The sequence below is a fragment of the Telopea speciosissima genome, chromosome 10 (genome assembly GCF_018873765.1).
Source record: "Telopea speciosissima isolate NSW1024214 ecotype Mountain lineage chromosome 10, Tspe_v1, whole genome shotgun sequence".
Lineage (NCBI taxonomy): Eukaryota > Viridiplantae > Streptophyta > Magnoliopsida > Proteales > Proteaceae > Telopea > Telopea speciosissima.
The window spans coordinates 24,724,253-24,739,184 of record NC_057925.1 but is presented as its reverse complement, the minus strand read 5'-3'; the positions used below and the strand labels follow the sequence as shown (position 1 = coordinate 24,739,184).

At 38.5% G+C, this 14,932-nt stretch overlaps 1 protein-coding gene across 1 annotated transcript in view; it reads right to left on the bottom strand.

The window, feature by feature from the left end:
* Positions 1 to 952: 952 nt before the first annotated feature.
* Positions 953 to 14,932, bottom strand: part of LOC122641384 (protein FATTY ACID EXPORT 1, chloroplastic-like) — a 32,765-nt gene continuing 18,785 nt past the window's right edge. Inside the window, exons 2-6 of the mRNA XM_043834595.1 lie at positions 9,746 to 9,989; positions 3,461 to 3,628; positions 1,669 to 1,715; positions 1,504 to 1,544; positions 953 to 1,211 (exon numbers count right to left, since the gene is read on the bottom strand). Coding sequence (XP_043690530.1) covers positions 1,118 to 1,211; positions 1,504 to 1,544; positions 1,669 to 1,715; positions 3,461 to 3,628; positions 9,746 to 9,989 — 594 coding nt within the window. The 3' untranslated portion in view covers positions 953 to 1,117. The remainder of the gene's footprint in view (positions 1,212 to 1,503; positions 1,545 to 1,668; positions 1,716 to 3,460; positions 3,629 to 9,745; positions 9,990 to 14,932) is intronic.

Below are 14,932 nucleotides of genomic sequence, written 5' to 3'. Positions count from 1 at the left end.
ATACCAAAACCAAATCGAATTTATTTGATTCGGTTCTATTCGATTAATTTGGCCAAATCAAATTTATTTGATTCGGTTCTATTCGATTAATTTGGCTCAGTTTTAGATTCAGTATTCGGTTTTGGCTTGGTTTTGACATCCTTATTGTTAGGTGAATAATATTAAAATGAACCACAGCACCCACAGCACTGCATCATAAACTATGTGTATGCTTGTACGTTCTGACTCCTCACTGAACTTAGTGAAGCTCATTCCATGTGGATATCTCCTTTTAGATTGTGATGCAGGTATTCCTGTGTTGGTAGGCACAGATGTTTTTTATGTTGCTGTTGACCCAATGAGGTCTAGCAGACATCAGAACCCAAGAGGCATGATGTTGGATGCAGATGTGATGACTGTGCCTATAAGACACATTGACCAAGAATGTTGGCCTCACTTATCTTTTTGATGCATTGATGTATTTTTAAATCTTTTGATACGTTGATGCATACTTTCTTATTTATAATATTTACGTCTTGATTAAATATTGAATAGTAATGAAGGATAATGAATACACAGTTTATTTATATGATATCACATTGTAGATTTTAATTTCTAGATTTTGTTGTTAAATCTTATCTTCCGCTGCTCTAATGTATTTGATTTTGGTTTTGGACGGCGAAATAATATAATTTCTCGGTGGTCCTACCAATTGGATGGTTGTAGGCATCCTAGTCACACTACTCTAGGTTTAGGGAGTGAGGGTGTGACAGTTACGCTTTATCTCGCATTGACATACTCATTGAAAGAAAAGATAAAAAAAACTTGATACTCAATGTATTAAGCTAAAACATTACATGAAGACATGTAGAAAGATGATAACATTCCACACAACACATCATATATACCTTCTTAATGGCTTTTACTGGCTACAGGTTCTCTCTCTCTCTCTCTCTCTCTCTCTCTCTCTCTCCATAAACCATCGCCGCATTCTATTTATATCCTTCTGATCCCAGAGTTATTCATTATGAGTGAACTAAATAACAAAACCTGGGTCTCATTCACTCACAACTTAAATACACCTCATATAAAAGATAATATCGCATGAAAGAGCAGACGCATTCAATTTTACTTTCCGTTAAGATGGAGCACCTTTGGCTGACTTCAACTTCTTTGGTGGAGGGTTTCCTCCAGAGATCACCACATAGGAAAAGAAACACAGCATTGCAGCACTGCAATTGAAATAAACAATAATCAAAATAATAATAATGAGAAATGTTCTCTGCACTGGGAGCGTAGGATGCACTCAGACATGGGGGAGCGGCGAAATTATCACCCCACCCCCCTGAATGATCGAAATGACCACCTTGTTCTGTCCCGTGTATGGGCGCAGCCTGCACCCCGGTGCGCTCCCGGACAGAGAACAACACCCCTAACCACAATAATAACAATAACAATAACAACAATTGTTTTTGCGTCAGGCCTAACACTCTAGACTTCAATCAAGCTTTGATTGGGAAGTACCTAACAATGGCATAGAATCCAGCGGGCAGTAACTTCTTCGTCTGCATCCACAATATCAGACTATCACATATAGTTCCAGCTAAGGAATTGAATGATCACAAAAGCATGGTAATAGGATGTTACCACCAATCAACAAATAACCCAAAAACAAAAGAAGGCATATACCAATGAATAGGTCCGATAATAATTCCCAAGAAGTGCTGCTGCAAGTGCTGTAGGATCAGAAAAGCACAGGTGAAACACCAACAGATCAGATAAGTTCAACAATGAAAAAGTAAACTTGATAGAGTTCTACTGCAACAACCCTTAACAACAGAGGGTCCAATAATTATGAGCGTTTCCAGTATCCCAATTCACCATTCTTGAGTATTTTTGCATCCAGAACAATATGAAATTTAAAGCTCAAATTCTCAGTTCATAAAATTTCTGACTTCAAAATAAGTCTTAATCACAGTTCATCATCATAAATAAATTAACCCTAATGCTTCTAAGAATGGAAAATTTCTCACATTCTTATTGTATTAGAAAAATGGAATGTGCTATATAGCAGATATAATGCATCAAACTTGATACCTGTAAAATGTCTCAGTTAAAACTTTCCTTCCTTTATTTTCAGGGAAACAGAAAATCTTTCTGTCATGTAAAAAAAACGAACTTTCACAAAGTGGGAGTTTTTTTTAATCCCTTCCTGATGATCTTCTGGTTTAAGGTCCATTTGTGAATTCTTGGCAAATGAAAAGGGAGTACCAAGAATACTACTTCCGAATCAAGTCTGGTCAATGTAACTTTCATTGGTAATGAGACGGAGGTAGAGTAGTTGCCTAGTTTGGAAAAATCTCAATTCTTAAAAGGATTCAAAGAGTTACGAGCAACACATACTTTACACACAATCCCAGCACTGCTTTCATGGAAGGAAAATGGCAGCTTGCTTCATAGGTGAGATAGTATATAACAGGTGCGAAAAAGAACGCTGCCTGGTCACGTGGAACCTGTGCCCAAACACGGGCACAGAATTACCGCCCTGCACCCCGTGAAATTAAAAATCCCATCCACGTTGATGCCCCTGCGCACACTCTCATTGGTCTAGTGCTAGTGCAGGGGCTAGGCGACCAGGCAGAGATCTAGAAAACTACTCAAATTAACTCCATTACATTCCATGTCTTAAAAACTGGTTCAAAGAATTTTTTGTTTTGGAGTGGGGATGTTCAAAGGCAAAGCACATTTAGTTGTTTTTATTTCAGGTCACAAATCTATCCATTTAATTTGATGGCAATCAGGTTCATGTACACTTTGGCACAAATCCAAATCAACTTAAAAATTAATGAGAATTTGTGTTTTTATTTTTTATTTTTTAGCCAGGTGTTGGTGACTGATTTGGCCCTAAAAATTCAAGAGTTTTGGAAAACTCACTTGATGAATCATTTGAGAATTATCTGGGAAACAAGCAAACGAATCGGAATCTTTAGAAAAAATCAATAAAGTAATTTAGAGAAAGAGGGTGCAAAATTTTTTGTCCCAAATTTCTGAAACATAAACGTTTAATAACCCGAATTAAACTGAACTCAACTCAAATCAACTAAGTCTTTTCCTCACTAAATTGTAATACTCAAATTAAATCTACTCTCAAATTTTTTTTCCATTGTCCATTTCTTTAACATTTTACAGTTTTTTCTTTTTAAATTTGCAAATCAAATTAAACCCCCGAATCCAAATTTGTTAACCATGGTCGCAATATGTGCAATTAATGCTTCCTCATACACTAGGAAGTGTTAACTATTAAAACAAGAAGGCCCTTAAGTTGGGTACTTGGTTAGCAGTGTCTGCATTGAAGCCACTTGCACACATACAGTTGTCATCACCAATCATATCTATCAACTTTCTAAATTAAAAAAAAAAAACATTATTAATACTTCAAGAAAGAAATTCTGAGTGTCAAAAAGTAAACAGATAATTCTACCTGCTTGTCCCAATATAAATGGTAAGCTGGATTTCCCTTGCCTCCAAACCTTTAAGCTAGTGGTGCTCAGGGCCAACAAAGCACCTCCAAAGAGCATGCCAGTGATTAGAGTTGTGACATTTCTCGAGAAAACAAATCCAGCAAGACCTCCACTTAAAACAAGCCCACCTGTGATCAACCAAAAAATATAATTAGTAACTGGAACTGATAATCACCTTAAACACCAAAAAGCACAAGATTAGCAAACTTGAACATTCAACTACAGAACATAGATCTAAACAAAAATAACCCAACCTAACCTGAAGGGAGAAAAGAATAATGATGAAGTACGATATGGTTTACTTAAACCACAAAGCAAAACCAGAGCACAACTATACAAGTTAGGTAAGACTGATGAAACACCGGCAACCTGGTGGAGGGCCGGTAGGAAAGAAATTGCAAGGGAGAGGAGAAATTACATAAGAAGAAGAAGAAAGGGGGGAGGGGGGAAGAAGAGTGCACACGCACAGTAACAGAGGCTACTCAAACCATAACTAAAAAGGACGTACCCATTGCACGAGGCTCCTGCCACTACAGGGTCTGGAGAGGGTCATAATGTATGCAGCCTTACCCCTGCTTTCGCAGAGAGGCTGTTTCCAAACTCTAACCCGTGACCACTTGGTCACAATGGAGCAACCTTTACTGTTGCACCAAGGCCCGCCCTCAAACAATGAGGAATTACATCATATATAAAGAAAAATAAAAGACTCCTAAAAATAAAGACTTCACTCTCTAGCTAGGAAACTTGTTCAAATAAAGAAACTAAGAACAATTGGGAAACCAAATATCTTATGCAACTAACTTCTAAAATAAACTAAAAGACATTATTTCTCCAAATAACATAAATTCCTAAAATCCTACTAAATTCCAAAAACTCAATCCGAACCCGGTTCATCTTCGTCTAGCTACCCAAATTTGGGTCGGGGTCGGCCCAAGGTAGTGTATCTACATCACAAGTCACAACTCATCAGGCTTGGACAAGAACTAATCAAGCTCCCCAGCGCCCAAGGCATCGGAGGGGGCTGGACACAAGGCGACCAAGGTGTCGCTTGACAACTATGCTTTGGATTATATATAACACCTTGACCCCAAGCCTTTTCAAAGGAGGCAAGGCGAAGCATGTGAACCAGGTTAATAACTGGTCTAGATAGCCAGTCATAAAAGGTCGTACCCAGTGCACGCGGCTTCTGCCACTGCGGGTTTGGAGAGGTTCAAAAATGCACACAGCCTTACCCCTGCTTTCACAAAGGCTGTTTCCAGACTCAAACCCATGACCACTTGGTCACAATGGAGCAACCTTAACGTTGCACCAAGGCCCGCCCTCTATCTAGATAGCCAATCATGAAAGCCTGAAAGGTCAAATTTTGCATGTGAATTAGGTAAGAAAGTATAGGGGATGATCCAAAATGATTAGCATGTAGTACAAAACCATGGCGTGATACCAAGTACGGAAACATAAAATACGAAAGTTACATCCAAAGATTTGAGCCATGAAGGGTTTCAAGAACAAGAGTATACATTAATAATAGAGGATCCATTACATATCTTTCAGTGACTTTTAGAATTCATGTACAGAGGAATACATGGCTATTTTTATGAAGTATGTTTCCAATAAAGTCTTCCTAATCACGTGGTGGGTTGATCCTTTATCTGCTTGCTTTTTGGCCTTTTGGGGAATCTTGCCATTTTCCTGTCTTTCACATGGCTTCTTTTTTTCCATGTTAATATATAATTTTAGGGCAAGAGATCTCTACTTGGTTGTATGGTCTCCATACAAGTGTCTGGGCCAATGGGGGAGCACGCCTGGGTATCTACTGTAGTGATTCAATTGCAAGGTCCTATGATGCAGGTGCAATGCCTTGGATAGACCCAAACTGATTTAGGTATCCATGTGAAGATGACCTGGTACAATTGGATCTTTAGTTTCAGTAGGACATTTAATTTATTTATTAGGGTTTTTATTAGTTGGGATTTTCTCTTGTAATCTTTTACTTTGAATGGGTTATCTATTAGTGGTAGACTCCTTTCTATATTTTAATAGGTTAATTAAAGATAGAGTTGATTTAGGATTTTATTTCAGTTATGAGTCTCAACTCTCAATTAGGAGTCTTTATGTTTAATTTCAGTTTTAGGTTACAAATAGGAGTCTTTATGTTTAAGTTTTGTTTTAGGTTACAATTAGGAGTCTTTATTTTCTCTTTAAATACAAGTTTGTAACTGTCGCCTTACTCAGATTTGAGAATATTGAATGAAAATTGAGTTCGTTGGTTGCAGCCAAGAATCGGCGAGTGTGTGCTCTCTCTCTCTCTCTCTCCTTTTCACTTCCCAGCAATCATTCTCTACTCTTTTTTTATTGTGTTCTTTAAATACCATACCTATACTGTTACTCTGTTTCTGGCGGTAGAATCAGACCCATATTGTTGGGTTGAACCCCTTTGTGTTTTGTCTTCTCCCCCGAACTTTGATTCCCTGACATTTATCCCTGGAGTGATTCTGCAGTTGATCTTTTCTAGCGATATTCTATTATCTGTATGAATCAAAACCTGCAAACCAGGTTGTTCCAAAACCACCACTAGATCTGATTTCAAGGGGTGAAAGTCCTCTCTTCACTTGCTGATTGGGTTGAACCTTAGTTGCATTCAAGAAATCTATCTATCATCTACCTCCCCTTAAAATCCTAGGTCAAACCGAGAAGCACTGAAGGAGTGCTATCCTTCGAAAGCCTGCTGGTTTGTCTGCCTCTTGCTTGGCTGAAGGTTGAAGACAACCCCAAACCCAAATCGTGGGTTTTGTTCAGGGTAAAATATACATACCCCCCTAAAATGTACCCCCCTAAAATGTACCCAATATTCCTCATGCATCCCTAAGGTTCTGACAATTCCACACACACCCCTTGAAAATTCCACGTACACCCTCTACTTTACAACCTAAAGCCATTTAATTCCACGCCGTTAATTTCAGGCGATAAATGCTAACGGATCTGAAATTGAAGAATGTAATCAGTTATACCCTTGTTAGGGCATAATTAACAAAATGCCCTCATCATCCCCAAATAGTTTCCCCAAAATCCATCTTCCATTTCTGAAACTTCTCTCAAAACCCATATACCTAAATACCCTTAGATAGAGATTTACCGGCGGCCGCTGCAATCGATTAAGAACGGAGAAGAAGAAGAGGGCAAGGGCTAGGGTTTTGATCTCTAATGGCTACCACACTTAGAATGGAGAAGAAGAAGAAGAGAGCAGGGGCTAGGGTTTTGCAGAAACAAGTAAAACGGTAAAATTAAAATCAAAAGTTTTTTAGCCTGCTAACAATAAGAAAGTTTATTTATGTTCTAGTTCCTGATTCTGACAATTTTGGTGTTGCATTAATATTTCCTCTCTTCATCGAAGCCGGAGAGATTTTGGATGGTGAAAACGAAAAAAAAAATTCCCTTTTCCGAGATCGCTTTGCCTCAACAATTCCAAGAGCTCCAACCAATGGGTGGAGGAATTGAGATGTGAGATCTTCGAACCTAGGAGAAATATTGAAGAAGCATAGGAGAAATCGCTATAAGCCTCTGTTCCTCAAGGTGAGGCTTATATTCTCATAAAAAATTGAAAGTCATTAACATTCCGTGATGAAATCGTTGAAGCTTTTCCCTCCCGTGATGAAATCTCTGAAGTTGCTGAAGCGGTTTCTTATGCGATGAAATGCATCTTCTACTCCAATGACCACAGAGAAACCAAGGATAGCGATCAAAGATTGAACCAGATCATATAGAAACAGAGCACAAGAAATGAATGCTTTATGCGTTTAATCTCTCTTCTTTCCATGGGGCAATTTGAATGTTATTTGGGCTTGGCATTGAATTTAGAATTGTTTTAATTTATGCGTTGGTTTATCTGTTGATTTCCATGTTCATTACTAGCAGCATCCATGACTCTGATTCTAGGCTTTTACGGGTCTATGAATTTCCAGTTGAGCCCAAAATACTCTCGATGTTGAAACCAGTTGGTCTAAAACCCTAATCTTTCTATTGCATCAGAATCAGAGAAGAAGAAGGTTGATGGGCCGTATCTGAGGGAGGATCTAAATGGGGAGATTCAAGTTACTTCAGCTGCTTTGAGGTCAATTGATAGTTTGATTCAGTTTGATAAGCCCCTTCTCCGCAGTAACCGCTCAAATCATCCTGATTCCCATCTAAGAGAAGATCCATTAATGGATTGGAGTGGATTTGCAGGTTTGGGGAAGATGAGTTGCAGGTTAAACCAATTGGGGAAGATGAGGGTTGGGCAAAAAGGTCTTTTCAAATTACAGGGGGGGTTAGAAGAAATGGTAGTTTGGCCAATAAAAAAAATTTTAACATCTGACGCCTGAAATTAACAGCGTGGACTCAAATGGCTTTAGATTGAAAAGTAGGGGGTGTACATGGAATTTTCAAGGGGTGCATGTGGAATTGTCAGAACCTTAGGGGTGCATGAGGAATATTGGGTACATTTTAGGGGGGTATGTGTATTTAACCCTTTTGTTTATAAGTATTTCTTAGTTTCCAAAACTACCCTCCTTATTCCTTTAATCCACTTATATCATATTTTACATACCTTTCCAAGTTTGTCCCTAGATAATAAATAACAACCCCTATCATATCCCTTTCTCTCTACTTACCTAGTTAACCCTTGAAAATTCTGGTTAATTTACAATTGTGCCATTGCACCTTGTAATTGAGTTATCTATTATTCGAGTGGGGCCATAGGCGATCCAAATAGGGTTTTCGAACCCTGCATCTGCATCATCCTAGGTGGTGTGATTCCTATGGCTGGTTGGTGGTGAAGCTGACCTAGGCTTGCTGGTGATACCAAGTCATATTCCACTACTTTTCTCCCATCTTCTCCCTTTCTTTTTCTTCTTCTGCCTTGATGTTCTGTCGATTTCTAGCTACTTCTTTCTCTCCTATTGTGGTCATCCATAGGTAATATGTATTCCCTCTTATGTTCTTTTTATTAACTATAATATATCTATTTGTTAGCCATTATTTCTGCAGGTTTATCTTTTGTTTTCCTTCTACAGTTTCTGGTTTTACCATATTCTAACAGTGGCTTTGTCATATTGTTTTTCCCAATACAGCCATTGGATGGGCTTCAACTTTTGATATTATCTTCTCCTCCTTCCTCACTACCTTCAACCATAATTTGGTAGATATTTGATCCACAAATTTAGAGTTATTTTAGAGTTTGCAATTCTGTTTTTTTTTTTTTAGTTTATATTTTCTGTTCTTGCTTGTTTCTTCTAATCCAATTTTTTGTTTGCCTTGATATTTTAGACACCTAGCCTATCCATTAGGAGCTCCATTCAACCCAAGTTTCAGTCCTAGCAGACGAATGGATTGAAAGATATAACACTGTCCAGTTTCTGCGCGATATTCTCAGTATTGTTTCACTATGATTCTGGCTTTTCTAGTAGGTTTTCTGGTGTTGCTTTTTTCATCCTAGCAAACCTCATCAAGAAAAGGGAAAGAGGGGGGGGGGGGACAAGGGAAATTGGGGGAAATGGCAAGAAGAAGAAGACAGAAGTAGTAGCAGCAACAGCCGTAGAAGCTGGATCTGTTGCCAAAATGCAAGGGTCATTGCCGCTACAACCATTGCTGCCGCCTCCACCGGATAAAGAAGCAGCCAGAGCTGTTGCCAGATGTTGCCGCTATAAGGGATGTACGTACCTGGAACTCTGGCTGCAACCACCACCTCTTCCACCGTTGACCACATCAAAGAGGAAGAAGCATTTGTTAAATAATAAGTTTAAAACATATATATTTTTTAATTATATACAGTGCTCCCTCATATTTTACAAGTAAAAGGAAAAAAAATCATTTTACATATTAATACCTCCTCAAAATTACGTCTTAAAGGAAAGAAAAGCATATTTTGCATCAACCCCCCCCCCCCCCCAAAAAAAATATGCATGCCTTAGTCACCTAGGCACCTGGCCACCGCCTGGGTTTGCCTTGGCGCCATGACAACTATATTAGCAGTAAAACCTCAGACACACAAGCACAAAATTAAAGCATAATTAATAGCTAACCAAGTATTATCTCATACCAAATAGTTGGGATAAGGCTTTACTAAGTTGAGTTAGATTTAGGTTTCAAGCAAAAAAGCATGCTTCACAATCCCTGTAGCAAATGTTATGGACCTGCTTTGTTTAATAAGTTAAATGCAGCATAATAGATCATACACTAAAATTTTATCATTAACAATGAAGCTCACTCACCAAATGGGATCCCAAAACAAAAATCATGTATCTTTGCTGCCCTTTTCTGTTGGGTGACAACTTGCTCCTGTAATTGGTCACCTACCCCTAACTTACCACCAACTTGTTCTTCATTATTTGGATAGGATTTCATTGTACTCTCAATATGTGACGTTGATGGATCAGCGGTATAACTTAAGGTAGTCATAGTCTCTGAACGAGTACGTTCCATTCCACTTCCTTCAAGGTGCATAGATACTGACAACTGAACAACAAAAAGTCTCAGCTATTAATATCACTCCAGATTTTTTCAAGAACATTGCCATATAACTGGAATTAAAGAACCAAATATGCAAAGTACTCGAGCACTATTTCTATCAACAATCAAAATAGGCATAGAAACATGACAAACACCACCATGGAAATTGCACCAAAGAATGTAAACATTACGGCAAAACATTATTGCATATTTGTGCTGAATGTAAAAGGCCTGCCAAGGTTAACAAAGGTGCAAAGGCTCAATACATATGAAACAATACAGAATTGTGTATCCATTTTCCAGCCAAACAAATACACTTGCATTTGAAACAGGTCATTCAGTATGTAGGCATAATATCTGATTGAGAAGATTTGACAAAAAGAATTCCAAGAATGCGAGTAACCAATTGATGCTCCTACGATTGGCTATTAAAGTGTAAGCTATAGAAGGATCTAACCTGAATTATATAGTCATAAAGGAAGAAAATATGGACTAATTGGTGAAACAGACTGAAGGAAGGTTAAAGATGGGATTATGAAGCAAGTAGAAGAAGGTAGATACTATGTCTTGGAGGCCATACTTGAAGGGAGAATAGGATAGAGAAGAAAGAAGAAAGAGGTAGAGAGAGAGAGAGAAGGAACGAACTAGGTAGCTCCTAATTTTACAACTGAAAAAATCCAGCTCAAACTAATTCCATTTCATTCAAGTTCTTTTGTTATATATGATGGTGACTATCTCATCATATAGACTTTTCTCACAAACTCTCCTACTAATGACATGCATTGAACTAATAAAACTACATACATTGGACACACTAATGAACACACTGAACACAGAAGACCAGATCTTCCTAACTCTTTAATAACATTGGAAGACTAAAAGACTTTGAACAGTCATTGGAGTTACAGATTCAAAGGACCTTTGCACTAACCCATGTACTAATTCTACCAAAAAAAAAAAAACCCATGTACTAATTAGTAGATTAGAAAGATATTTAGGATTAAACAGCCTCTATATACATTGAACCCAAGATAAAATCTATCCGAGCCTCTATATACATTGAACCCAGGATAAGATCTATCCGAGGTCATGGATCCTTGCCCTCCTATACGCTCTATCCGAGGTCATACTTGGAACAAGACCTAGACTATGCATGTCCTTCCTCACAACCCCTATAGTCATTTTAGGCCTGCCCCTAGCTCCTTCTATAGGGATCATATCACTCCTCCTTATTGGGGCATCCCTAGGCCTACGTTGAACATGACCAAACCACCTCAAACGACTCTCCTAGAGCTTGTCACTGATAAGGGCAATTCCAAGTCAGCTCTTATATGCCCATTCCTTACTTTGTCCCTCCTAGTTTTTCTACACATCCAGCTTGACAACCTCATCTCTGCTACACATAGCTTCACAATATAAAGGCCGTACCCAATGCACAACATTCCCGCATTTAGCAGGGTCTAGGGAGGGTCAAATGTACGCAGCCTTACACATAGCTTCACAATATGACATTTTTTTACTGTCCAACACTCTACCCCGTACATCATAGCCAGTCGTACAACAGTCCTATAGAAATTATCTTTAAGCTTTAAAGGAATACGTCGGTCACACAACACTCCAAACGCACCTCTCCACTTTAACCATCCCACTTTAATTCTCTAAGAAATATCCTCCTCTATGTCACCTTTTTTATTTATTATTAACCCCAAAGATCTAAAATAGTCACTTTGTGGTATCTCTCGTTCCTTAATTCGCACTTTGTTAGTATCTATCATAGTGTGACTAAAATTACACATCATATACTCGTCTTCCTTCGACTAATCTTAAATCCTCTTATTTCCAAGGTTGATCTCCATAACTCTAACTTCACGTTAATCCTTGCTTTTGTCTCATCCACCAAAATGATATCATTGGCGAAGAGCATACATCACCGGACCTCATTTTGGATGTTCTTGGTTAGGTAATCCATGATAAGCGCAATTAGATAAAGGCCTAATGCTAATCCTTGATGTAGCTCAATCGTAATTGGGAATTCTTTCCTCTGACCTCCCACAGATCTCACACTAGTCACCACTCCCTCGTACATATCTTTAATAACATCTACATATTTACCCGATACCCCTCTCTTTAGGAGAACATACCAGATTAAATCTCTAGGGACTCAGTCATATGTTTTTTCTAGGTCAATAAAGACCAAATGGAGATCTTTCTTGTTATCTTTATATCTTTCCATGAGCCTCCTCAATAAATAGATAGCTTCTGTCTTGGATCTACCTAGCATAAAGCCAAATTGGTTCACTGAAATATGAGTCTCTCTTTGCAAACGGGCCTCAATAACCTTCTCCCAAAGTTTTATAGTGTACCACTATGACTCATAAGCTTTATACTTCTATATTTATTGCAATATTGGATATAGCCTTTCTTTTATAGATCGGGACTACAATGCTTCTCCTCCATTCATATGGCATCTTCTATGCGTTCATAATCTTGTTAAATAGATTGGTTAACCAATAAACTCCACAACCTCCTAGGGTTTGCCATACCTCTATTGGGATCTCATTTGGGCTTGGCTTCTTGCCTGCTTTCATCTTTCTTATGGCTTCTTTAACTTCTGCCACACTAACCTTTCTTACATATCTATGACATGTGGTGTCTTATTGAATAATGTAATCAATCGGGTCATTTCTACTCGACCTGTTTCCATTTAGTAGGTCACAAACATACTCATCCCATCTCTTCACAATGTCCTCATCCCTTACCAACACTCTTCCATCATTACCCTTGATATACCTCACCGGATCAAAATCTCTACTATTCCTTTCTCTCATCTTAGATATCTTATATATAGATTTTTCCCTTTCTTAGTGTTTCAGTTGATAGAGAGATCCTCATACTTTTTAGCCCTATCCATCCCCACAGTCTTCCTAGCTTCATTTATGGCATCATTATATCTCTTTTTATCTTCTGCTTCTTTAGTCCTTTGCCATGTCTTAAAACACTTTTGCTTGGTCTTAACGGCTACTTAGACCTCATCGTTCCACCATCAAGTATCCCTAGGGGCCTAACGACTACCCTTCACTTCCCCTAGCACACCTTTGGCAACCCTCTTAATACAAGTCATCATCTCGTTCCACATCTCATTGGTGTCTCCCTCAAAGTCCTACTTTCCTTGTTTGACCACATTATCGGTAATTGTTCTTAGGGACACTCCCCTTTTAATCTCCACCACCTAATCTTAGGGTTCAAATGTTCCTTCCTACGCTTATGTGCACTCAGGCACATATCCAGGATCTCCAGTCTATGTTGGGTGGTTAGGCTCTCTCGAGGGATAACCATACAGTCCTTACACACCAATCTGTCTGCCTTTTTTGTTAAGAAGAAGTCTATTTGGCTGGTATGATTTCCACTTTTATAGGTAACTAAGTGCTCTCTTTTTCAAAGAAAATGTTCACAATAGAAAGATCATAAGCTACAACAAAGTCTAGGATTGAGGTCCCCTCCTCGTTCCTCTCTCCAACCCCATAACCGCCATGAACACTTCCATATCCTCTATGGTCACTCCTAATATGTCCGTTCAAGTCACCTCCAATAACAATCAAATTATCCTGGCTAAAGCCATGCAATAACTCATCCATGAGTTCCCAAAATTGTCGCTTACTACTTTCATCCAATCCTACTTGGGATGCATAAGCGGAAACAATATTGACAACCTCGTTTTCCAAAAACCAGTTTTATAGACATAAGCATGTCCCCTAGTCTTTTGACCTCTACTACATCATTTTTGAGGTCTTTGTCCACAATCATACCCACTCTGCTTCTATTACTATGTTCTCCTGAATATCAAAGTTTGAAGTCATCCAACACCTCAACTTTGTTACCCTTCCATATTGTCTCTTGGATACATGCAATGTTTATCCTTCGTTTCCTTATAACATCTACCAACTCCAGGCTCTTAGCTATTAACGATCCAATGTTCCAAGAGGCTAATCTAATCCTACGCTTCTGGGCTGAAATAAATCCTCTCACATACCCTTGACTAGTTATCACCGTATTCAGGCGTCTGCACGGTGCATCATTTATGGGGGACGCCCTAGAAGAAAGAGGACGGAAAGACATGAGATTAAGAGAAAAAAATAAAAAATAAAACAAAAGGATCCATGCAAAAGGTGATTGGCCAAATTTACTGAAGTGCCAGTTGCCGACCTGACGCACCACTATAGGAAAATAGATTATTTGTTAGAAAATTATAAACAATGGATTCCCAAGTATTAAACAAAGAGATATATATATACTTAACCAAGACAAAGAATCAGCTTCAATGGGACAAAATCCCTTAGGCATCAGACAATGGGTTCCCCAAAAATATATAAGCCGAAGGATGCAACATCAAAAGCCGATACATCAGACTAACAGAGACCATTAATCTCAATTAGTAATACCTTTTCAGCTTAAAAAAAGGCAAGAAAGAAAATTTCCGCACAATATATCACACACAATAACAAGAAAATAACAGAGGAAAGTATCATAAATAAAACTACTTGCCAAATCAGCTACTAGCAGTTCACCAGAAATAAAGGGGCCGACAAATAATCAGCTCACAGATGAACAAATAGCGGCCAGCAAGATAAGTAGCTCAAGAAGTAATAGGTAAAGTAACAAACTTAACACAGTAATACTCGAAATGAAGTAATAGGTACAATAACAAACAAGACACAGTGCTAATTGTAAAGAAACAGGTCACGGATAGAGTAACAGGGTACTTACCAGAATCCACGACATACACAGCACGAAAAACAAAAGGTTATTGCTGCAATAGAAACTAGAGTAACCAAGTGCCCTTCACTCCAAGGAGAAGAAGAATCTTACCGAAGTGATGTACTATACGTAACTAACCGATTAATGAGTTTCACAAGGCAGCTCCACCGAGGGTTGCAGCAAAGTACACAGTG